At 38.8% G+C, this 24,041-nt stretch overlaps 1 protein-coding gene across 3 annotated transcripts in view; it reads right to left on the bottom strand.

Moving 5' to 3' along the window:
- SP140L (SP140 nuclear body protein like) overlaps window positions 1–24,041 on the bottom strand; it is a 47,920-nt gene that overhangs the window by 5,851 nt on the left and 18,028 nt on the right. For 2 of the 3 annotated variants that reach the window (XM_011381025.2, XM_023523841.1), the window contains exons 2-13: window positions 23,546–23,708; window positions 22,263–22,431; window positions 20,135–20,215; window positions 18,821–18,874; window positions 14,110–14,166; window positions 13,178–13,231; window positions 12,373–12,465; window positions 10,533–10,586; window positions 9,934–9,987; window positions 4,287–4,391; window positions 2,097–2,239; window positions 1,113–1,160 (exon numbers count right to left, since the gene is read on the bottom strand). In XM_011381025.2, the coding sequence (XP_011379327.1) occupies window positions 1,113–1,160; window positions 2,097–2,239; window positions 4,287–4,391; window positions 9,934–9,987; window positions 10,533–10,586; window positions 12,373–12,465; window positions 13,178–13,231; window positions 14,110–14,166; window positions 18,821–18,874; window positions 20,135–20,215; window positions 22,263–22,431; window positions 23,546–23,708 (1,075 nt within the window). The remainder of the gene's footprint in view (window positions 1–1,112; window positions 1,161–2,096; window positions 2,240–4,286; window positions 4,392–9,933; window positions 9,988–10,532; window positions 10,587–12,372; window positions 12,466–13,177; window positions 13,232–14,109; window positions 14,167–18,820; window positions 18,875–20,134; window positions 20,216–22,262; window positions 22,432–23,545; window positions 23,709–24,041) is intronic. The other variant, XM_011381026.2, reaches the window with a different exon arrangement.

The raw sequence follows: 24,041 nt of genomic DNA, 5'->3' as shown, positions 1-24,041 counted from the left end.
ATAATTTCCCTTCAGTAGATAAAGTGGGTGAATTGTCCCAAGGACTGATGGCTCAAACGATCTAGAACATCAGGTACCGTAAAGGCCAGGACCTCACATTCCCAGTGGAAGATGAAGTCCTAGTGGCCAGCTATGTGTGACCTATTGTAGAAGTCTGTGAAAGTCTTGGATGGCCATTGCTAAGTGAAGTGTGGAAGTCTTTTATGTATTCTGTAATCATATTTGCTTTACAGCTTCTCTCCTTCCCCTCCTTCTCAAGGTCTCCTTGATACCCAATCTTGGAAAAGCCATCATCTTGTTCTGAATCTAGACTGTACATTATGTATTCATTTGTTGCCTCCATAGCCACTTCTACAGACAGAAAGGAGGTCTGCACAGCCCCTCGGGGGGAGTCAAAGGGGTGACATCAAGGTCAACCATTTTCCAGGTCAGGCCCTCAAACAAGATACATTGGTGTCCCAAGATCTTCCTCCTCAACAGCTCCATCCTCATGAAGGGTAATACGTTCCACTTGAGAAAGAGTTCTGTGTGTCTATGTATATTTTATTGAAAGATGAAAAAGTAGGAAAAGATATGAGCTTTTAGCTGCCTGCCTCATGAAATGGTATATGGTTTCACTATGTTCCAAGTTCATCTAGATGATTGTGAGCAAACTTTTGCTTTATCAGATTTCATTTAAGTGAGAAAACAGTATCCTTTATGAAAAATGTCTGGGTTTGAGTTGAAGATCTTGTGATCTTATTATGCAATGTTTTTATGTATTGCATAATCATGTTTGCTTTACGATTCTGACACCCTTACAGCACCTGCATCTGTAGGTAAAACTCATCTCTGAGACCTATTTTGATGACTCCTCCTTATCCCCATCTCCAGTGCCTTACCATTCAGTGATGACCTTGCACACAACCTAATATTCAAAGTAGAAACTCCAAAGGCCCATGCAAAAAATAACAATAAAATAAAGTAACATACAAGACAGGGGAGAGGTGAAGAGGATAATATATACGATTATATATTATTTAATTACAATTACACAATTGAGAGACCATCAAAAAAGATGCCGTACATATAAAATCGGTTATGTAATAAGAACTGTAGAAAGTAACAATTACCTTCTTTTTCCTGTTATATAATCTCGGAGGGTTAGGCAGGAATCCAACCTGAAACATGAGAAGATCCAAGTAGCTGGTTAGCCCGTGTTTCTGTTTAGTGAGTATGGCATTTCCACCTTCGTCATCAGTATTTCTACCTGACTGGCCCACAGTCAGCTCAAACCAAGGTGTCTCAGTGAGAAGCCATCTTCCTCGCCTGTACTTCTTCTAGAATTCAGTCAATGGTGGCTGCGGAATCATCCTTAGAACCTTTTCTCTTTCTCTAGTGTTTTTATTTCCTTAAGTTTTAGGAAGTTTCCTTTCACATTGTCTTGGACACCTCTCGCTTTTCCATTGTTACCAGTGCCACTCAAGCATGCATCCTCATACCAGGGCTATTTCATCAACACATGCTAATCCCACACGTCCTGGGGATCAGACACTCTGGACAACCTCGGGCACGCAAAGGTGGACAAACCTAGAGGGGTCTGGAGGGGAAAGGAGAATGCGTGGAAGGAGAATATAATACAGTGAGAGAAGGGCCATAGCAGTGGGATCTGGGAGCCCAGGGAAGGGATGACCAGGGCAGGTTGGTCAGAGAATATTCAGAAAGCGGTGACAGCTAAGCTGGGAATTGCAGGTAGAGTGTGGGTTTGTTGGCTTGAAAGACAGTGAAGTCATTTTGAGGCCCCCTGGCTGTCTCAGATGCCATTTTAAATACATCATTTCACACCTCAGAAGACCTTACTTGTTCTGCACTGTTTATGTGATGAGTTTAAACTTTTTTGCCTGACATTAAATCTTGCCACAAAAAACCCCGGTGGATGGATTATGCTGTATTACACAACATCCATCTACCTCAACCCACAGAGCCCTTTTACCACGTTGAGATGCTGCCTTCTGCTGAGGTATCAGGGCTTTGGCTACAACTCAACATATCTTTGGTGAGCAAATGAAAGGCACACGGAAAGGCTCATCTCTTGCCTCCGTCACGAGAACACCTACCTCCATCAGCTTTTTTAGGGTCTTCCCGCCGCAGCGCACACTCAGCTTCCAGTTACTTGACTTTTCATAGCCCCCTTTAACTTCAAATTCCCTGGGGGTGAACCAGTTTCCATCCTCGCTCTGTATACTCTTCACGATGGCTCCTGTAAGACCGGGGTAAATTGATGCAGAAACTTGTCCTCAGAGCTCTGACGGTTTGCTCCCGCCACACTGGATCTGCAGACACCCAATCTGAACTGCCCTTTCATACTTCAGAATTTTCAAACTCAACGTGTAAGTCCCCTCCAAAGAGATGTTCTGCTTTGTGCACACATTTCTTTGAACTTTGTGCAACTAAAAAGTAATCGTTACCATCAAAATCCACATTATAAAATTATTTCAAAATCACTTACAAAGAAAAGCAAGTGATTCTGAACAATGAGAAGATTCCGATTTGTTATCAAATTCTGGGGATAGAGAACAAGCGAGACTCTCTGATGGTCCCGGGGGCAATGTGGAGGCAGAACCTCAAGTTGGGCTGAGATCTCAGGTGGGGGGTCCCTGCTGCTCAGAATGGCACCCCAGAAACCTCTGTGCCATCTATTACGACATCTTCTATGCAAGTTTAATGCCACTATTGAGCAGAAAATTTTCCATCCCGGAAATCACGGGTAGCTAACATTTCAATAATTATGAAAAGTTATTCAGTTGAAAATTTAACTTATCTATAAATGATAGTCATATACTTAACAACATTATTCATTAGAGAAATGGAAGTCAAAAGCACAATATGATACTACATCACACCCACTAAGACGGCCATAATACAAAGTCAGACAATAACAAGCATCGGTAAGGATTTGGAGAAATTGTAGCCCTCAGACATTAATGGTGGGGATATAAACTGTTGCAGTACTGGAGAAAATAGTTCAGTTTTTCCTCAGTAAGTTAAACCTACGATTACCATATAATCCAGCAACCCTCTTGAGGGTATACCCCCAAAAGAACTGAAAAAATATGTTCACACAAAAACTTTATATGAATGTTCAAAACAGTATTATTCATAATAACCAAATAATGAAAAAACTCAAACTTATGGATGGATAAACAAAATACAGCATATCTATACCATGGACTACTATATTATTTAGCAATAAAAAGGAGGAAATATAACATATGTTACTACATGGATGAACCTTGAAAACATCATGCTGAATGAAAAAAACCAGTCACAAAAGGTACATGTTACATAAGTCAATTGATATGAAATGCTTAGAATAAGCCAATTTATAGAGCACAAAATAGATTAGTAGTTGCTTAGGGCTGGGTGGTGGGTTTAGGTAGGAATGGGCACTGACTACTGGGGTTTCCTTTATTGGGGGACAAAAAATGTTCTAAAATCAGATTGTGATGATGGTTGTATAATCTTGTGAATATGCAAAACAAACCACCCAACAATGAATTCTACTCCCAAGTGGTAAATTGTATATGTGAGTTATATCTCAGTAAAGCTGTTTAAAAAATAGTTATGATGCAAACGTTTATATGACATGGTGTTCGCATAGCCATATTGAAAGAAATATAATGTGACCCATCATAACAGACAATGATTGTAAATATTTATAATTTAAAAAATCACAAAACATTTTACATGTGTTATGGAAATTAACTCTGAAATTCACACCATGAGGCAGGATCTCGATTATTATCCCTTTTTCAGATGAGACATTTCAGGCTCGGAAAAGATCCCCTTCTCTTCTTAGATGAACCAGTCACTCTTGGCATAGCTGAGGGTGGGACTCAGGTTGTCTGTATCCAAATTCTGTGATCTTTTCACTACACCAAGCACCTTGTCCTGGTGATGATCGTCCAGAAGGGATACAGGACATGAAGGTGGAGGCAGAGGGCCTCTTCCCTTTTATATCTGACTCAAAGTAAAATATGCAACATCTTCCGCTCATAGATTGAAGTTCCTGCACTCCTCTTTGGTTCTTTGGGCATCTTCATGGACACCTCCCTTTCGGGTGAACACTTAATATGTACCATTTCTTAAAGTGTGAAAATATCATCTTAGGGATTCCTTCCTGTTGTTTTTTTTTTTTCAAGTAAAACTTGGCCCCCTTCCATGAATGATATGTAATTCACATGGGAAACTCGTTACTTCTTGTGATTCCTACATATAGGAGTTGTAAATCAGATCATGAAACCTACCTTGTTTCAGTTTGTTCTTGTATAAAATCCCCTTCACTGTACCACAGGTCACAGGAAGTATTTCAGACTGAAAATTCACACTTTCATTTGTGTTCACTTTTAACCCTAAAAAGAGAAGATTTCTTCATTCTCTCTCATTTTACAATTGCACATGTACCCTCCTCCCATGTTGAGGTCACTCCCATAAAGATTTACGGGTACTTAAGAAACTTTATTTCACAAATATCTAGTTTCAAAGTCTTTCTTTCAGTGGCACTTTTGGTACAGAACTACAAAATGTCCACCTTGTAATCTACCTCTCAAATCTCACACAAAACAGAATGCTTCAGCAGAGACACCAGGCATCCATAAAATGGTCTTAACTCTCACTGATTCTTACAAGACAAGAAAACACACGAGGAAACAGGGGCTGGTGCCAGAGTCTGCACATCCCATGCAGAGTATCTCTGGGCTTTGTCTCCATGCCGATTCGCAGGCATTCGATGGAGGGTTGTGAGGGTACAAGTGCCATCTTGTTGGTGCCATGGACATAAAGTACAGATTGGATGGACTGTCCTCAGGCAGTGTTTCTGACCCTACCTCTGTCCTGCTCCTCCAAGACTAGATACAGTGAACAGAACTGAAAACTCTAAGGTTTATAGCTGTCCAGGGTCCATGTTGGAGGCACTGTCTATCTTTCCCCTGGCTGAAGTATGTCTCATTAGAGACCTCAACAATTATACATGCTGTTCTTTCGTGGACATCGCATTCACTTGCCTCTCTGATACAAACATGGTGACTTACACCATAGGAGTGATCAGAGGAGTCCTAAGCAATTATAGTTTATGAAGTTTGTTAAATGCTGCAAGAAGTAAGTCAAATAGATTTGGTCCTAGCCCTCACTGGTCAAATTTAATCAAAGTGGCTGGTGGAGTGGTGTCCTCATGGGGAAATTGTCAGAATCTGCTGTGTGAGGTGAATTTATTGGGAGGCAACTTTATGTGGTATTTCCACATGACTCAAAGCATCTTTTCAAAGATGTTTGAATAACAAACAGCCTTGGAAGTTAGAGTTAATGTTGTTTCCTGACTGGAAATAGAGAACATGAAATAGAGAACATCTCTCTTCTGATATATTTCAAAAAAAGATAGTAAAAACTCCCTCCTCTCCCCAGAGATTTCCTTACGTCCCAAGATCATGGTCATGTTCCATATCTTGATAACGATATGGATTGTCCAGGAGAATACTTTAATCATAACTCAAAATATTTGTGTGTCTCATTATAAATGTTAGCTCAAAAGACAAAGAAAAATACTGCAAACAAATACTGAAGTCTAGTTATTAATAAGCGTACTGAAGTGTCTGGAGTGGGAAGAGGGGTATGAGTGGACCTTTGGGGTTGATGGAAATGTTCTATGTCATGCTCATGGTAGTTCTTACACAACTATATATACTTATTAAAACATCTACAGTTAACCCTTTAAAGTGGCGAATTCTCTTGTAAGTCATGTGCTAACAAAGCTGACAAGAAAAGTAAAACTGTGTTTGATCTCTATAAAGAAAGCTAGAAAACTTTGTTGAAGAACAAAAAAGGCGACCTGAATAAAGGCATAGTTGATTCTCCTTGAAAAAATCTGAATTCTACCCAAATTAATCCTCAAATTCATTATACTTGAAAGTTGCAATGGAATAGAGGAGATATCAAGAAAAAAATCTTGATTTGTTTTTAAACCCACAGTGAGTGAGCCAGGATCACTGAACTTCTGAAATCTCCATCTTTTCTGTTTCTCATCAATGTAGTTTTTCCTTTTTTTTTTTTCAACAGAAAATATAATGAGCAGGAATAACAAATTTATTTAAAGCTTTATAATTAAGCCATTTTGGTACTGTATTAGAAATAGAACATGATATCACTTATATGTGAGATAAAAATCTAAAAGCAACAAATGAACAGAACAAACAAACAGAGACTCATGGACATGGACTATAGACTAGTGGTTACCAGAGGGTAGCGTGTGGGGGAGGAGGCAGAGGTAGCCGGGGTAAAGGAGGTCAAATATGTGGCAACAGAAAGAAATCTAACTATGGGAGGTGAACACACAGTGTAAATATATATATGCCTTACTGTTAAAGTGTACAGTTGAAACTTATTGGATTTAGTTAACCAATGTTGCTATAAAAAATAAAAATAAATAAATGAATTAATTTTTTAAAAAAGAAAAGAAATAGAACAGCTTTTCAGAGTAGAATGCTATTCATAGGTCCATGAATATAGGGAAAGGCACATAAAAGCGTATTTCAATTCATAGAATGTTGAAAAGTGTTGGTGTGCCTCCTTGTAATTACTATGTCATACCATAAACAAAGAGGTGACTCCCAAGTGAATTACAGATTTAAACATTAAAAAGTATTAAGTACTTCAAATATTCTAGATGCAAATATAGAACATTTTTAAAATCTCGAGGTAGAAAATATTTTCTTTGTAAATTTTTTATAAAACCTAAGAACCATAGAGGAAAAAGCCTGACAAATTTAACTACTATTTAAGTTTAAATTTCAAACTTCTTTAGGACAAAATAGGCTATTACAAACCTAAAAAATAACATCAAATGAGACAAAATATTAATAACATATATAGGAAAAATACAGTATATGTAATATGTTAATATTCCTATTCTTGTTCAGCATGATTTTTTTAAAAAATGACCAACATAACTGCAATGCTGGCAAGGCATATACCAGGCATTTATTGAAAAAAAAAAAAAGCAAATAATCAATAACCAATGGACAACACTTAACCACACTAAAAAATTGTAGTAATGCACATTAAAACATGAAGTAAAACTTTTCACAGTTAAGTTGGCAAATGGTTATGTTTATAATGTCTAGTGCATAATGTACTGATTTAAAGTAAAGAAAATGTAACAGTATGAATAGACTTCTTTAGATATATAACTCTAATCGTGTTAACGTATGGAAATATTAACATCGAAGTTTACAAAGATAAAATATTTTAAAATAAAAAACATAAAGATATATTTTGAAAAAATATAAATTATTGATTTAAAAGATGTAAACTAATCTTACAAAGGTGAAATACACATTTTTTTTGTTCGTTTTCTGGTTTTATGAAAGATGTTAGTTCTCTATTGTAGCTATAATAAATTACTATAAATTTTGTGGCCTAACAACACAAATTTTTATGTTACAGCTCTGAAAGTCAGATATCTGACACAATTTTCACTGGGCTAAAATGAAGGTGCCCACAGGGTTTTGTTCCTTTCTGGAGGCTGTCAGGGAGAATCCTCCCTTTTTTTTTTAACTTTTTTTAACTTTTCCAACTTCTGAAGGTTGCCCACATTTCTTGGCTCATTGTCCCCTGACTTCATCTCCAGAAAGAGCCACATTACACCTCCGTGATCATTATTCCATAGGCACATATCCCTCTCTGCACTATAGGAAAGCTTTATGATTTCTAAGGACCTATTGGATTTGATTGGGGCCACCCAGATAATCCAGAATAATCTCCCCATCTCCAGACTATTAACTTAATCGCATCCTCAACATCTCCTTTCATATAAGGTAACATTACAGGTTCCAGGCATTAGACAAGGACATCACTGTTTCTGTTGTTATAAAATTCTCAAGAACCTTCTAGATCTCCTGTGTATGTCATGGGGACTTCCTCTATTAGACAAGAGGCTCCTCCACAGATCTTTGCTATATAATCACATTTTTACTTTTGACTCTGGCTGAGATGGTCAAGGGAATCTGTGAGTCACATATTTCATCTCATCAAAGAATCTTGTATGTAATTCAATACTCTAAACTTTTGCTACTTCCTAGGCTCTTGCAAAAAGTTGTACAGCCACACTCTTGGTCATTCTACAGAACACACTTTCCTGACACTGAATCTCATAATTTTAGCGACTTTTGCAACCTGAGTAAGCTAAGAATAATCCAAGTTATCAAGTTCTGATTCTCTTTTATTTAGCAGTTTTTCCCTCAAATTACCTCTTCCACTCACGTTTTACTGTAAACGGCAGAAAGAAACCAGCTGCACCTTCATCACTTGCTTAGAAGTCTCCTTAGTGTATATCCAGAAAGTTCTGCTTCCCACTATCTGCAGGACAGAATTTTGCTAAGCTTTCTGTCACTGTATAATAAGGGTCCTCCTCCTCTAGTTTCCAAAAACAAGTTCCTTATTTCCTTCTGAGCCTTGACATCGCACACCTTCAACCTCCATATTCCTACACATTTGTGCTGTTCAGGATGATTTATATACTTTCTGAGATAATATAGGTTTTTCTCTCCCATATTCTTCATTTCTTTGAGTCCTCACTAGCAGCCTTTTTTTTTTTTTTTGAGGTAAACTTTTTTATTCTCAGAAAACAACAACAAAACTTTGATCTTACATCATTAAAGTCATCTTTGGTCTTTACGTACATTAGTTTTTTGTTTTCTGGGTTTTTTTGTTTGTTTTGTTTGTTTGTTTGTTTGTTTACTAATTTAAACAACTTTACTGTCTGGGTCCGATAATTTCACCTGATAATAAGAAATATAATTCATGAAGAAGATAAAGAACAGAATGACCACTACCTCCCAACTTACTTCAAGCACATGAGATTTATATTATCACTGGTAATTTCATATCCAAGAGATTAGAAAACCCAATGAGATAATGTAGAGAAAATATTACATAGTGATTAAAAGTAATAATTTTGAAATCAGACTGCCTTGATTCATTTCTGACGTTTTAAATTAAATTTATTGGGGTGACATCGGTTAATGAAATTATATAGGTTTCAAGCATACAGTTTAATCATATTAAATAAGATCATCTGTATGTTGCATTGTGTGTTCACCACTCAAAGTTAAATTACCTTCTGTCACCATATATTTGACCCCCTTTACCCTAATCTACCTCCTCCTACTCAGTGACAGTTTTTAGCATCCACATTTCTAGGGACAAACTGCTTGAGGCAATCTAGTTTTTTCTATCACTCTACTTAAAATTATTTCAGCCTCTGTCCACTGTCCAAAGCCACTGTCTCTCGTTTTTAGAAATATGTTATATCCATAACCACTTCCTAGAACCAAAGTCTGTATTATTCCTACATTGCTTCCATAACAATTGACTACAAACTTAGTGGTTTAAAACAACACAAATTTATTATGTTACTATTAATGTCAGAATTCTGACATGGGTCTCACTGGACTAAAATCAAGTTTTTACTAGACCTTCATTCCTTTCTGGAGGCTGAAGAAGACACTATTTACTTGATTTTCCTGATTCTAAAGGTCACCTATATTCCCTATTTCCTTTCTCCATCTTCAGAATCAGCAATATTGCATCTCTCTGATCATTCTTCCATAGTCACTTTTCCACAGCCAGGGAATGTTCTGCACTTTTTAAGTATACTCCATACTGGACCCATCTAGTGATCCAAGATAACCTCACCCATCTCAAGGTCTCCAGTTTAATCACATCTGTAAAGTCCACTTGCCATGTACGATAAGAGATTACAGGTACCAAGGATTAGGACATGGACATCTTTGAGGGACCATCATTCTTCCTACCACAGTATTATAAATGATGATAATGTTGAAATGGTGGCATTAAGAAACTCATTTATCACATCAAAAGCAAGTAAAATCTTATTCTTACTTCTTTTTCTTGTGCGTTTTCCTAAGATAGAGTTGTTTCCAAGATCCACAGCATCTAGGAAATAGCAATGGAGGTGAGAAAACAGAAATGAATAAATAAAATGCATAAATATTAGGATCTTAATGTTAGTGAGAGACAGCAGGTATTAAGAAAGATATTATTATTTGCTATTTTTTTCTACAATAGCGATATATTATTACCTTCATGTAGTCAAGAGGACTCATCCTGTTAAATATGAGTCCATCTTCAGAGCCAGCAATTCTGCATCTCTCTGACCTTTTGTCCACAGGTATTTCTCCCTCTCTCCACAGCTTGGAAAGGTTCTTTACTTTTTAAGGCCTATGGGAGTCTATTGGGCCCACCCAGTTGATCCAGGATAATCTTCCCCATCTCAAGGCCCCTTGTTTAATTATACCTATAAAGTCTCTTTTCCCATGTAAGATAACATATTACAGGTCCCAGGGATTAGGACATGGACATCTTCAAGGCGCTATCATTTTGCCTACCACATTATTATAAACAACAATTAGGATGAAATTCTGGCATTTAAAAAACTCATTTCTCACATCAAAAGCAAGTAAAATCTTATTAATTCTTACTTCTTTTCCCCTTGGATTTTCCTAATGTAGAGTTCTTTCCAAGATTCACGGTCCCTAGAAAATAACAAGAGTTGGTGAGAAAACAGAAATGAATTAAAAAGTTACAAATTTTAGGATGGTTCATACTGTAGAAGCCTTGACTTTAATAAAGATGTTTGAATGTTTTTTCTCTCTTTCTTCTGAAAGAACTAAAACCGTACTGAATTGAGAAGTAGGGGTCCAGGGTGGGCTCTGGGTCTTCCACTATTTCCCAACAGCACTTTGGAAAACTCTCTTAAATCCCTTTGTACTGCAGTTTACTCAAGGATAGGAACACATATCCTATCTGTTGAGATCTTAAAATTTTTGTGAGATGTCAGAGCCCCCTCGGCTGGGCCCTTAGTGACCATGGAGAGCAGCAGAAATATTTAATCCTTTTATTTGTGTGAAAAAATGAACTTGTATTGCGCTTGTGCCGTTGAACTTTTGTAACAAGTAGCTCAGCCCACCTAATGCAAAACATAGAATGTGCGTCATCTAAAACCTCAATGAATTATTTTTTTATTTAAATAAAGAAAACAAACAAACAAAAATATTTAAATAAAGCTTTTGTAGCCAAGAAAGACATTTCTTCTTTACATCAAGAGTGTTTAATTGTTCTTCCATCTTTTCTATGCCTTGCCTGTCCCCTAAATAGATTTGCTTTCAATGTCCATAGGATTTGGGAGTAAAGGAAAACACAGCCAGTAATCTATAATTAAAAGAGTTAAATCTTATGACTCCTCGCACTGTAGAAAATTTGGAACATGAAGATGTGGTGATAACCCTCTCTGTCTCTTCCCATCTAAAGGAAAGAGATCACTACCAAATGGAGTAAAGACCTACAATCACTTAGCCTATATGGAAAATCAAAGAAGTGTTAAAAAGCAACATTTTTTTTCCCATAGGCTTGCAGCCAACTAATTTGGCAGTGAATCTGGACTTGAGTTGCCATAAGTCAGCATACAATTCTTTATCACACTTGCAAATTATGATAATTTGCTGCAGAAACATTAATATAGTATATTTGAGAGTGGGGTTCTTCTCCATACCTTGTTGGGATGTTTTGTAACATATAGGATATAATCCAAAGTGTCTTTCTAAAACAATAAAACTTTATTACATTACTTCTGATCTCCGAGGGTTTGAATAAAGGGTTATAGATGTTTGCTAGGAGTCTGGGCTGTTAATTCTGCCTCTTCTGGTAAATTTCTATGAGTAATATGTAAAAGATTCTTAAAAATTTTGGTAGGGGAGTTTTACCATCTGTGGAATGGGGGAACAACAATTATCTGGCCTATCTTTTAGGTTTTCTTTATGGTATCTTTTGTGCAAAGATACTTTCAAATATCATTATAAGGCCAGTAGCATGTTGAGGGGCATCTGTGAAAAGTTATAAATTAAATTTGATGGTAATAACCAGAAGTTTTCCTTCTGTAAATAATTAAAGAGCAGGACCAGAGGTTATTGAGTTTTAAACAAGTTTGTGACAAAAATGAACAAGTAGCTTACTGTCCCATTTCTCTGCTCTCTGCGAAATGTGTGGTAAGTAAGGGTGGACATCATTATATAATCATTATATAATCATTATATACTTTGGGGAATAATGTGTCTGAGAACATGTAGTAAGACAGCACTGCTATTCAACTAGAGCCACCTCATTAAGCCTCAGTTCATAATGATTTCTTTCTTTGCAGTTTTCAAAACGGTCACATGGGATGGATGCAGAGAATGGCTCCTGGGCTGTGATGTGTGCTCAGAAAAACAGGAGCCCTGAACTCAGACTCCAGATGTCCTGGGGCCCAGAGTTGGCGGTCCTTACCCTTCTCATCAGGATCACTTCTCAGCTCAGGGCTCCAGGCTCCGGGATGCTCATTTTTCACACTGGACTCTGAAGAGTCTCCACGTCTTCTTACTGCAGAAGGAGCAAATATCCTTTGAAGGTCATAGTGGGGAGATTGGGTAACTAGATTATCCAGTCTTCCTCTTACCTGCTTGCTTTGTTGACAAAGGAATCAACAGAGGGAAAACTTGGGAAACTCTGAAAAACCAGGGCAAGACCCTCCCTCCCTCAGACGTCCATGATCTGCTATTTGTATTCACGTGACTATAAGTCAGTATTTTGTCCCTCCTGTCCCCTGAGGCTAGGGCTAAGATATTTCACTCTCAGTAGGCATCTCTGCTTTGTCTAGGCCCATTGACTTTTGCACGGGATTATCTTTTTTCTTTTACATGTAGCTTTATTTTTGTTGTTTTGGTGTCTGTAATTGTATTATTAGCTCTGTTTCTCTCCCAGGGCAGTAATGAAAACCTGGTATTAAAGAAGACAGAGCTCTCACTTGGCTGCTTCCCAGAATGACTAGTGAACTAGAACCAACCCCTCCCCTTTCTAAAACTCCTTGGAATTTTTACCTGAGAAAAAACTGAAAATTCTATTGTGTTTGAATCATTGACTTCTTTGGGTTTATTTGTTACAGCTATTAGCCTAATACAAAAGTTAAAATATAAACCATCTTAATTTAAAACATTTATATTTTACTTTGAAGGATATAGCAAAGAATTAGAATGAATCTTTTGTAGAAAACATTGTTCATCTGTAACCATGAAGGGTGCTTATTTGCTCTTACTTGTTTTACAAAGTCTTTTCCCAGGTGGAAGCGATTTTCTCAAATCTATGGGCTCTACAAAGTAAAAGGGAGAAAACAGGTATTTGGTCACAGCAGTCTTACATATTCTATGACAATTAACAAGGCTGATGGGCTTGTGATGATAACAATGTTTTGAGGATCATTTCCCTCTCCTCCCAGTTCTTGTGGCCAGGGTCATAATGCTGAGTTCCTGCCAGCTCTCGTTTTTACCCTCTATGTGAATTTGTAAATGACCCTTAAACATTACTAGCTCCAGTTTCATCATCTATAAAGGTAAAAGATATATCGAATTTGGGGGTAAGAGGAAGACTGGATAACCTAGTTACCCAATCTCCCCACTAAGGTTTTTGTGAAAGCAAAATGAACTTTTATTCACAAAAGCCCTGTGAAAAATCACAATGTAAGTCAATAGTTTAACTATAATTTGGGTTTGAGAGTAGTTGGTCTAAAGCCATTTTTTCCATCAACAATTAAATAGCAACACAAATTATTCTTTGAAGATTTTTTGAGTCTGGTACTAATGACAATATTACCAACAAATAGTGGAATGCAGTAATTACTGTGCTCTATAGACTATGAAGTATGTTTGTAGACGCTAAGTACCTTAATTCAACTCTTTAGCATAACTAGATATGATAATGTATAGTAAAAAAAGACTGTCATTTTACTAGCATGTTATTGCTACATTTTCTGTATATCAATTGTTTTGGCTCATTCAGTTAAACAACAATTTATAATGCCTTCTTGCCTCCTTCCATTTTCCAATTGGGTCAAAGAAGTTAAATGGTGACCTAGAAGTAATCGAACTCAAGGCATATGGAGCATGTCAGAATAAAATTCACCAGGAGAACAGGCTCTGCATTTAGACTCTGGATATTTGCTGTCCAGGAATGCAATCTTTATATTCTTACCTGGTACCATCTGGGGTCTTGAGCAGTTGGCTTCTTGGAGCTCTTTCTCGCTTGATTCTAAGGAGTCAAAGTTATTGATCATGGTACAAGGAATGGAATTCTATAGATGCCTTAGTGTGTGATCAAGAAACCAATTCAGCAGGAAATACCCTAATAAAACTTGAAAAAAATCTTGAAAACTCATGCAAATCGCAGCCTGCATCCGGGCCACCCTGGTCTGCCTTTCTGAACCACCTTATAGGTTAGTGATGCTCCGTGCCCTGTCCCCAGAGCAGGGACAATTCGCTGGCAGGGGGAAGCTCTGTTCTGTTCAAACCTTACCTTCTTACACTTCTCTCTTACCCCTTCTACTGTTATTTCACGCTTCATCCTCTTTCTTTTGTGGGGAAACCTTGGGAATCTTATGTTGAAGAAAGCGATTCTCCTCTACCCCCTGCCAACCTTGAACTGTTTGCAAGGCTGAGAAATAATCTTCTTTTGCATCTGAGCCATAGATCTATTTTGGGACCACCTTTTAGAGCAGTTTGTCTACACTAAGACATGTTAGAATGTGCATTCTCTATAATCAGGGGGATTGTTTCATAAACTATATACATGTCTAACCAATGTACTTTATACTTGAAACTAATAATAAAATAAATTTTTTTAAAATTACAATTAAATTTAAAAAAAAGAATGTGCACTCTAAAAAATAAAGCAAATTTACTTTTTCCATTGATAGTTCTAGTGAGCAATTGAATGACTACATTATTTAAAATACTGATGTTTTGTAACATCAAGACCAGGTAACAATTTTTTCTTTGTTCTTAGATCTTTTCCTAGTGTATTTCCATAAATAGACATGTTTCTAATAATCTCTGAAGGAGTAGAGAGGGAAAACAAATCACCAGTTTGTACACTAAAGAGCTACAGATCTTATGGCAATTCATGCAGCATATAGGAATGAGGAAACAACATTTTGATAACTGTTTCGAGCTCCAGTTTCACAAAGGAAATAAAGCAGAACCCAGGACACTAGTCTTGTCTTTCCCTTCATCTCCAGGAGACTTTGCAGAAGACCTGAAACATGTATGCGATTGTGTTTTCTAGAATCAGGGGTAACAATGTCTATCTTGCTTACCCCTCTGTGTTGTTGCAAAGGAAAAAGTAAGACACTATTTGCAAAGGTCCTTTGAAAAGTCACTATGTATATCATGACCTACTGAAGAAGTCTGTAAAAACAGTGGTTTGGGTTTCAAACCATCTTATCCATTTCTGCTAACACTAGAGAGCTGGATGAGTTGTCTTTAGACACAATTCAGTTGTTGATCAGAAAACAATATGACCTTCCAATAAAGAAATATTAGCTTTCTCTTCTCTGTAGAAATCACCCAATAAATCCAACACTTTATTGTCATAGCAACTAGTTAGTTTTAAAACCAACTCATTACTTTGCTAGCCTATTTTTACTATATAATCAATATATGGACACATAGGTCGATTAATAGGACCTATCAGTTAATAGGCCTCATATAATGATTTCTTATTGCTTTACACATTCCAAAAAGGTCAAGTAAAATGAAGACATTGAGATTCCAGGATAAACTGGCTCCATGGTACAGGATGAACTCAGAATAGGTTTCCTCAGGAAACAATAGCTCTAACTCGATTCTCTGCAGCCCAAGCCTTTCTCTCCCACCTTTTTACCAGGCCTCCTTCTTAGTTTCCAGGTGGAGGCTTCTGGGGCTTGCTTCCATCACTGGATTCTGTGGAGTCCTCACTGCTCATCACTGCACAGTGGAGCAAAACCCTTTAGGGTCTCATGGTGGGGACACAGAGACCATGGATAGGAATCCCATAATGAGAACTCTAGGGAGACCTGGAAGCTATGCTAACTCAGGTGACCCAGCTCTGTGCCTGAATGTATGTGACCTGCAGGTTGTTCCAGGTCCTACACAAAAGGTGATGAAATTCATGCGTAGAGGGCAGCTTGGCCCCTCCCGCACCTCTTCTTACCCCTACTCTCATTCTATTTCTTACCTCCGCCCCCAACCTACCTTCAACCTTATGCAGCCTCTTCCTTCCGCCCTGATTCTACCTCTCACTTCTACCCTCAATGTAATTCCTAACCCCATCTTATTTTACCTCTCGTCTTTACCGTCAATCTTCCTCTTACCCCATCTTTGTTCTACCTCTGACCTCCACTCTCATTCTACCTCTTTTTTTCTTTTCATTTTACTTCTTCAGTTTTCTCTCGGCTCAGCCCATTTTTTGCTAATTACTTCTGTTTCTGGCGATGGTATCTCTTTATACTTCTCCTCGTCTTCACGTGTTTCTTCTGCTTCTCCTCTCATGAATACCTTGGCTATTTGATTTTTCCCCTTTTCTTTAACTCTGGCCCCAATATCTCCCCTTCTTTGAATAGAGAACTATACTTTTTGACATCAATACTTAAATTTACCACTGAGTTTTTGGCATTTTTCCAATTCCTGTGGACTTTCTTCTACTGAACTCACTACATAAGGCGCTGGTTCCCTCCCTTTGCTACATCTAACCAAGGCCACCTGGATTGCCTCCATGGGCTCTGATGACATGTCCCAAACCTTTGCCTGGTACCACGATTTACATTTTACATTCTTTTAGTCAGCCTGGCTTATTACTATGTCAGATGCCTGGTTATAGTCAGTCCTTGCTTGGGCTTGCCATTCAACTTTTGGGTTAAAAAATGTCTTTTCCTGCTATATATCCACCAGATATATAGAACAGGAATTGATTTGGTTTTCATGATTGGGTAGCTCTGTTCCTGGACTAAATTGTAATAAATGAAGAATTTTTATTTTTGTCTCCTTAAAAAGGAGTGAGCACCCCTCACTACTATTAACAAGCCCTTCTCCCTATACTTACACTGCAGGGGGAAAGCTCACTCCGATTTCTCTCCTTTCCTGCTGCTCTACTCTGTCTCTCTCTCTCTGTGCCTCTCTTAACTGTTTTGTTTTGTTTTATTTCGTTTTTGTTTTTGTTCTTATTTTCCTGCAGCGAGCCCTATTTTTATCTGAGAGAGTTCCAGGGCCTTTCTGATCACTGTGGACACTTTACCTTCTCAGTGGTATTGGGGACAGCCCTTTGTGCCTTCTTTTTGGTGACTGTCACCTCAAATCAGTCAGCAATTTATCTTCTCTCTATAGACATAGACTATAGACTATGACAGCAATTTATCTTCTACCAGTTTTTCATTCATTGTCTTTTACTCATTCTTTATATAGCTCTCTTTGTGCTTCTCCCATTTAAAAAATTTATTGGTATTCATTTCCTTCTGCATCTTTCTCTCGTCGTACTCATTTCCTCCACATTTTTATCACGGTCCCCAGGGCTGCGTAGGGTCTAGGGTAAAGCAAAGTTTATGTCTAGGACACGAGAAGGTGCTAAGTGTGAGATCTTCCTTCCATGTGCCGAGGGTCTCCTCCGCCTGGCCCTGTTGTCCCCTATGTGACATTTCAGTTTACCCATTCTCTGTCATGTTTCCTACTTTCTCCTGTTCGTCTCTGCTTCTTAATTATTAATGTGACCTGTGAATACTGCTTCTGTATCAATTTTGCGTTTTATTTTCTTCATCTTAAGCATTCCTGTCATTACCAAGGTCCTTCTCCTGTAACTATGCCCACCACACCGAGTCCCTCCACCTGCCAGTTCTACTTCATACTCATCACACTCCGCCACTCAGTCTTATCTGCTGGCTCAGACTCTTGAGCACCTTGTTCCTTCACTTGTAGGCTTTCTAGTGCATTCTTGTTGTCATTGGTTGTATATTTTCTCTTTACATTTATCTGCTCTGTTTCAGAGAGGTCCTCTGAGCGTCCTTTTTCAGGTGAGGTTGTACCTAAACCACAGTTTGATGCATAGCTATTTTATTCGCATCAATCGGTGTCCAACAGCAGAGTTCAGTCCTTATTCTCAGCGGCTGAACTTGCACAAAAAAACTGCTGGACCTCATTCTTTCTCCTCTGAAAAATGAAGATGACATACCATTCTTTTAAGGTGTTTGAGAAGATTAAATATTGCCTATATCATTATGAGGGATATTGTGACTGATCTGAAAATTAACTCTTTTGATTAATGTCTTAAATGAATTGTATTTAAAATAATTTAATCACATTATTAAGAATGTTATAGATTAAGGAGAAGTCAAGAGATGTAAGCTGTCGTTATTAGTTACTAAAGTACCAAAGTGTTTTTTCAGGGGCCCATCAGGTATTTGGCAGGCAGCTTCTGGCCTGCAGCCCCAGGAATGATGGGAGAGAGTTTGCAAGGGAGGCACCTGATGCCCATGGTCCTGTGTGAGAGACTCAACAGGTAAACCCTGGCCCAGGAGGAACACACTCATCACCTCTCCCTCACATCTGCCCCTGCAGCGCTGGCTGCTGCTGGACATAACACCAAAGCACTGAGGCCACAGCCAGATGTGAGCAAGTCAGATGCAGAAAACTGTGAAGCCAGGCACATGGGCAGTAAGTCCCAGAATTGTCAGGAGTCGGCAGCAAATGCGTTTAAAGAAGATAGGAGAAACCTTTCCAGACAACCAAGGAAATGAAAGCTGTTATAATTCCTTGGAGAAATTGCAGAGGCAAGATGGACAATTCTGGGTAATGAGTATTAAAAAGAAGCAGCACCCTTACCCACCCAAGCAATAGGACCAGAATAGCAAAGGATCACAGAACAATCAACAAGAACAGACCATCATAATGTGAGGCATTTGTGTTGATCCAAGTCAGGTAGTTTTCACCAGTTCCTAGGTGGTAAAAATTAGAAGTTTATTTCAGAAATTAAGGTGTGAGCTGTGCTACTCTCCCCTAATCACTTTTTAATCTTTATAAATTTGGTATTGAAGACACATCCCTCTCCCTAAGGTATCAAAACAGAGTCCATCTGGACCTGGCGGGTCCCGCCCAACTCTTGCCATCACCCGCACACTCTTCTGGGAGGGTCAGCAGGTGATCTCGCTGAGTGTCGTCCACGAGCCACCCAGGTAATGGACAATAGTTTTTCTTGTCACCCATTGCCATGGTGAACCTGCCTTAGCCTCCAGAGCTGCCCCTGACTGGTGGCCTTACCTTACTTCCCGTGCCTCTCCCCCCACACCCTCCCTCTGCACGTGTGCTCACGCCGTCTTGCTGGCCTTTCCGGGAAGCTCTGTGTCTGACTCTCCTCCACTTCCTCAGCTCCTCGTGTTCTTATTTCTTTATCTTTCCCTCTGCATTTATTTCCCAATTTTTGTCTCATGTTCCTGCCTTTTCTGTGATTTCATCTGTGTGTGTACAGAGTCAAGAACACAGGCTCTGGCTTCAGAATACCGGGTTCATCCTGCTCGTGTGACCCCAGAACAGGTACATACATGAGCTCTCTGATTTCTGCAAAATGGGCACCTAGTGATGCCACCCGTCAATGGCAGCTGTGAGCGCTAAACCCAGGACTGCCCGAGCCAATGTTCAATAAGCGAGCTCCTGATAATGTGGTTGTTTTTTATTGTGTTTTTACCCCTTTCCTCTACTTTTCACTGCCCCTCCTTCTTTCTCTCTCTCTAATACCCACACCACAACCACTTCCTCTCCTCTCTCTACATGAGTCTTTCTCCTTGAATTTCCTGCTCTTGAACAACATCACACATTTAAATCAGTCTCTTCTCCTGCCATCAAGAGTCTTCTCACCAACATTGACCTTGAGGTCATAGTTTTAGCCCTTCGCAGCTTCACACTAATGATCTCCTAGTAGCATCTTTCTAAATTATAATTACTTCCAGTTCCTCATCCCTTTAAATCTGGTTTACTGGCACATTGGGTTTCTGGTTTTTTGTCTTGGTTATTGGGCCAATGGGTCTCTTTTCATAGCTACTCCTCCAGGATTGGCCTCTGGTCAGATGCTCACACAAATGCCCAACCCTGCCTTCTCCATGTGCCCTGACCTTTCTTCTCCACTCAGGACTCAGACCCCCACCTTCCTTTCTCCTTTCCTCTTGACAGATGAGAATCAATTTTTATCTAGTTGCAATCACCTTGTTCAAGGCTTTTTGGAGTATTCAAGTTCTCCTTCCTTTCTTTTTCATCACTCTCTTGACAAGTTCCCTGTTGGATCACTGAAGAGAGGGAGAGAGAAGAGGACGGTTAGACATCTCCATCAGATACCACAACAACATCTCAAATTTACACATTTAGGAATTTTTAGCTCTTGGGACCTGCTGAGCTCACTGAGAGCTCAACGGGTCCCAGTCCTCATGGTGAAGTTCCCCCTTCATCCCTGGGACAAAAGGAGAACCTCCAATAAGGGAGCCCTTATGTGACCCCCACAGAAAGGAGCCACCTGAATGTCAGGATAAAGGAGTCGTGGAAACAGCCTGTTACTCATGTAAAAAAAAAAATTCAGGTGGCTGGGAAAGCATATGTCAAAATAAATACTAGAAGTGAAATAAATATTCTGACCTGTTCAAACTGTAAGGAGGAAACAGAGGAGTTTTCTTAGGAGAAAAAGTAAGATGCTATAGAGGTACATGGGTATAAAAGAGACAACTCAGGAGCTTTAAAAAAGCGGCTGGGCAAGAGAAGGGTGAAGTTAATTGGGTCGGGGAGGATGAGCCTTTCCCAAAGAGACACCAGAGGACACTGGAGGAATTAGAAAGACCTCCAGGTGGGGGTAGGGGGGTTGGGCAGATCTCAGGAACAAAGGAAGGACACCCTCTGAAGCTGCAAGCAGGGAGTGCATATTGTGGTGAAACCAAGAGGCTTGGACCATGGACTTGGGAATCTGCTAAGGAGAGAAGGTCAGGACATGTAGGTGATCCAGCAAATGTATAAAGGAAGGAAATAAACCAAGAAGCCCGGAGTGAGTGTCTGGGGAGAACCTGGAGAGGAAGAGCTTAGGAAGGAGGTGGGCCCACATTGCCCAGTGCTGATGGCAGGGGTACCTCTTGAGATAATAAACCTGTGCTTATAAACCTATAACCTGTGGCATCTCTTTAATGTTATATGAATAGATTTGAAATTCCTTGGTTTTAGATGCCAGACCTTTCAAAATCTTTTTCAAATGTATCCCTTTTGAACCAACTCTCACAATTTGTTTCTCACTCTCAGATTGAGAGAAATCTAATTGTCCTTGTTTTGCAGAGATGCTGGACCCTTTCACATTCTGTGCCTGTTCCTGTAGCATCTGCCCTCTTCGGTTCATATAATCATTTTTCCTGTGGATTCTCCATCATTATTTGGAGATGTTGGTTGATACTAAACTGTGTTGGAATAAAACATTTTCTAGGCAAGTAAGACAAAATTTACGGGAGGGCATCTTCTTTACTGAGTACCAATTAAAAAGTATAAAGCATGAGTCTCAGGAAAAAGTGGTAAATCAAACCTGTAGTTTTGTATAGTACAAAAACCGGTCTTGGCAGAGCAATTGATTTTGCGATTAATGTTTGTTTCACCCCTCGTGGAGAAAGAGTTAATAAAACCCTTTCTCCTTCTTTAAGAGCAAATTAGACCTCGGGTTAACTTTCTTGCTCATTATTCTGGACACATGATGAAGGTGGTCTCCCTTCTGTATTACTAGGCCAACACTGGGTTTAGAGTGAAAAGTGACCCATAACTGGCCAAATGTGGACTGGGAGGGACTATCTGTAAACTATAAGACATTTTACATCTTCCTTCAGTGTGGTGACTCTTGGGGTCCCTGAAAGTTTTCACTATGGAGTAGTTATATGACACATTGACTCCCATGAGTGTGGTGCTGCTCAGCCAGGGTGGATCCTACACCCACAGCTACACTGTCACTCGAGGCGGGTAGCAGTCAATGTGGTGGACCGCTGTGTCAGCCACTGCAAGGAGTTCCCCGGGAGAGGAGCAACTGATGCTGCCTTCCTGGGATGCTATATTTCCTGTCATTTATCCTTCTAAGTAAAGCTTTGGGTCTGGTTGTCTTATGAATCTAAATGCCTAGTTAAGCAGACATCCAGGTGAGTGTTGTACTATAGTCATTATACAACAAGCTTGGAGACAGCTCATGACATGTTTGGTATCTCGACTGCTATATCCCTACTTCTCATCACTGTGTGTGATTCATGGTAGATGCTCAACAAATACTTGTAAAAAAAAAAAATTGGCCTTGGACAATGGAAAGTAGATAATAAACCTATTTACCAGCTTTGAAGCTTTCAAAAATGCGGTTTAAAGCAGGGTAGCTCTTCATGATGACATCGCTGAACAATGTTTCCAGAAGTGACAGGTCAAATGTCTTCTCCACTTCACTGAGAACGCCGTACACCACTCTTGGTACAGGGACCAGGTTTCTACAAGAATCTTGAGAATCCTTAAAAACCATTGAATAGAGAAAATATAAACAAAGACTTCCAAGTTATCAAAGTGCTCTATAAAGTGACTTTATCGTTAATGTACTATAATTTCCTTACATAGGTATTTTCTTATGTAAAGTTTTAGAATTTCTATATATTTGTATGGCTATTAAGTAAAACAAGTAAATCTTTATTCTTTAAAAATGCCCATTTGTGAATTTGATCTCACCTTTGTTTATGTTAGATGAAAGAAAGAACAATTTTGAAGAATAAAAATGGGTTCAAGTTAAATGATGTGTAACCCTTTCAGAGCCTGGTAAAATGTTTTATAAATAGACTTAACAGGTGATGAGAAGCTATTCTATTGACCGGATGATCCATGCCCATACCCCAGGATCGACTCAGCCTACATGGTTCAAAGAAGCCAGATAATGATTTTCCCCATACTGCAAACTTGGCCATGAAGAATGCATATTCATAAGGAAAGAGAAGATCGGCATCTCTATATTTCCACCTGTGTCTTTTGCTAAAATTAACCAAAATCTCAAGATTTCAGAAATACCAAAAGAGAAAAAAAAAAAAGGAAAAAAACCTGAAAATTGTTGGACAAAGATTACAAGCAACCATTTCCAAATTTGTCCTACCAAGACATTGGTCCTCTGTGGGTTTTAATGTTCTCAGATCTAAGATTTTACACTGATGTTCATTGGAATGAAATGCTGTGTTAATTATTATTTAATTAATTCAATTCATTAAGTGTATTCATCCATTCATTAAAATTAATTTTAATTCTTAGTTTATGCTATATTGTATGCATTCCTACAAGGTGTCATACATTTACGGAGCACACCGCTTCAGATCCAGCCTCTCTCCGGTGCTACTGTCCCTGACTCCAGTGGGCACCACGGAAGACCATCCCTGCAGTCAGGAGCAGGACTGTCTCTGGCGATGCTTGCTTCTCCTCTCCCTTTTTGCCTTATAGGTATGCTTACAGCCATACTTGAGAGGGTCCCCACTCATAAGAGACTCCTCAGTCGGCTAGCTGTTCCCTGATATCTGATTCCAGAATATCACAGCATAATTTAGTTTGGGGATGGCTCACCAGTTTGTGACATAATAAGCCTCACTTACTTCATATATTTTATTGGTGATGAATCCACGGTCACGGAGAATTTCCAAGAAAGGAAATGTCGTTTCTATTGCATCTGAAATCTCCACTTTATATTTTTTGAAGTGCTTGAGGGCAATCTCACAGACAAGCGTTCTGTCTATATTCTGGTTTACTGCAGACATCCTAAGGACAACAGGTACAATGATAAAATGGTCACCAATAATTTGAGATTCTTGTGGAGGCTGTAATATTTTACATATGAAGAATAGGCTGTGAAGAACCAACATATATAAAATAAGTTTTTCTGAGTAAACAAGAATAAACAGAATTGAAGCAATATACAAAGATATTATAGAAGGAAGCATGGAGGATAGGAAAGGCATACATAGGACAGAAAAAGTCCAGTCTGTCCCCGTCAAAACCACTGTAAATATATCTTCTCCTAAACATATCTGGAATATTTTTTATTAAAAATCTCTAGTCAACATAGTATTGTAAGTCCTAGCCACAGCAATC

The sequence above is a fragment of the Pteropus vampyrus genome, unplaced genomic scaffold (assembly GCF_000151845.1).
Source record: "Pteropus vampyrus isolate Shadow unplaced genomic scaffold, Pvam_2.0 Scaffold423, whole genome shotgun sequence".
Classification (NCBI taxonomy): Eukaryota; Metazoa; Chordata; class Mammalia; order Chiroptera; family Pteropodidae; genus Pteropus; species Pteropus vampyrus.
The sequence above is the reverse complement of the archived record's forward strand: the minus strand, read 5'-3'. Positions and strand labels throughout refer to the sequence as shown.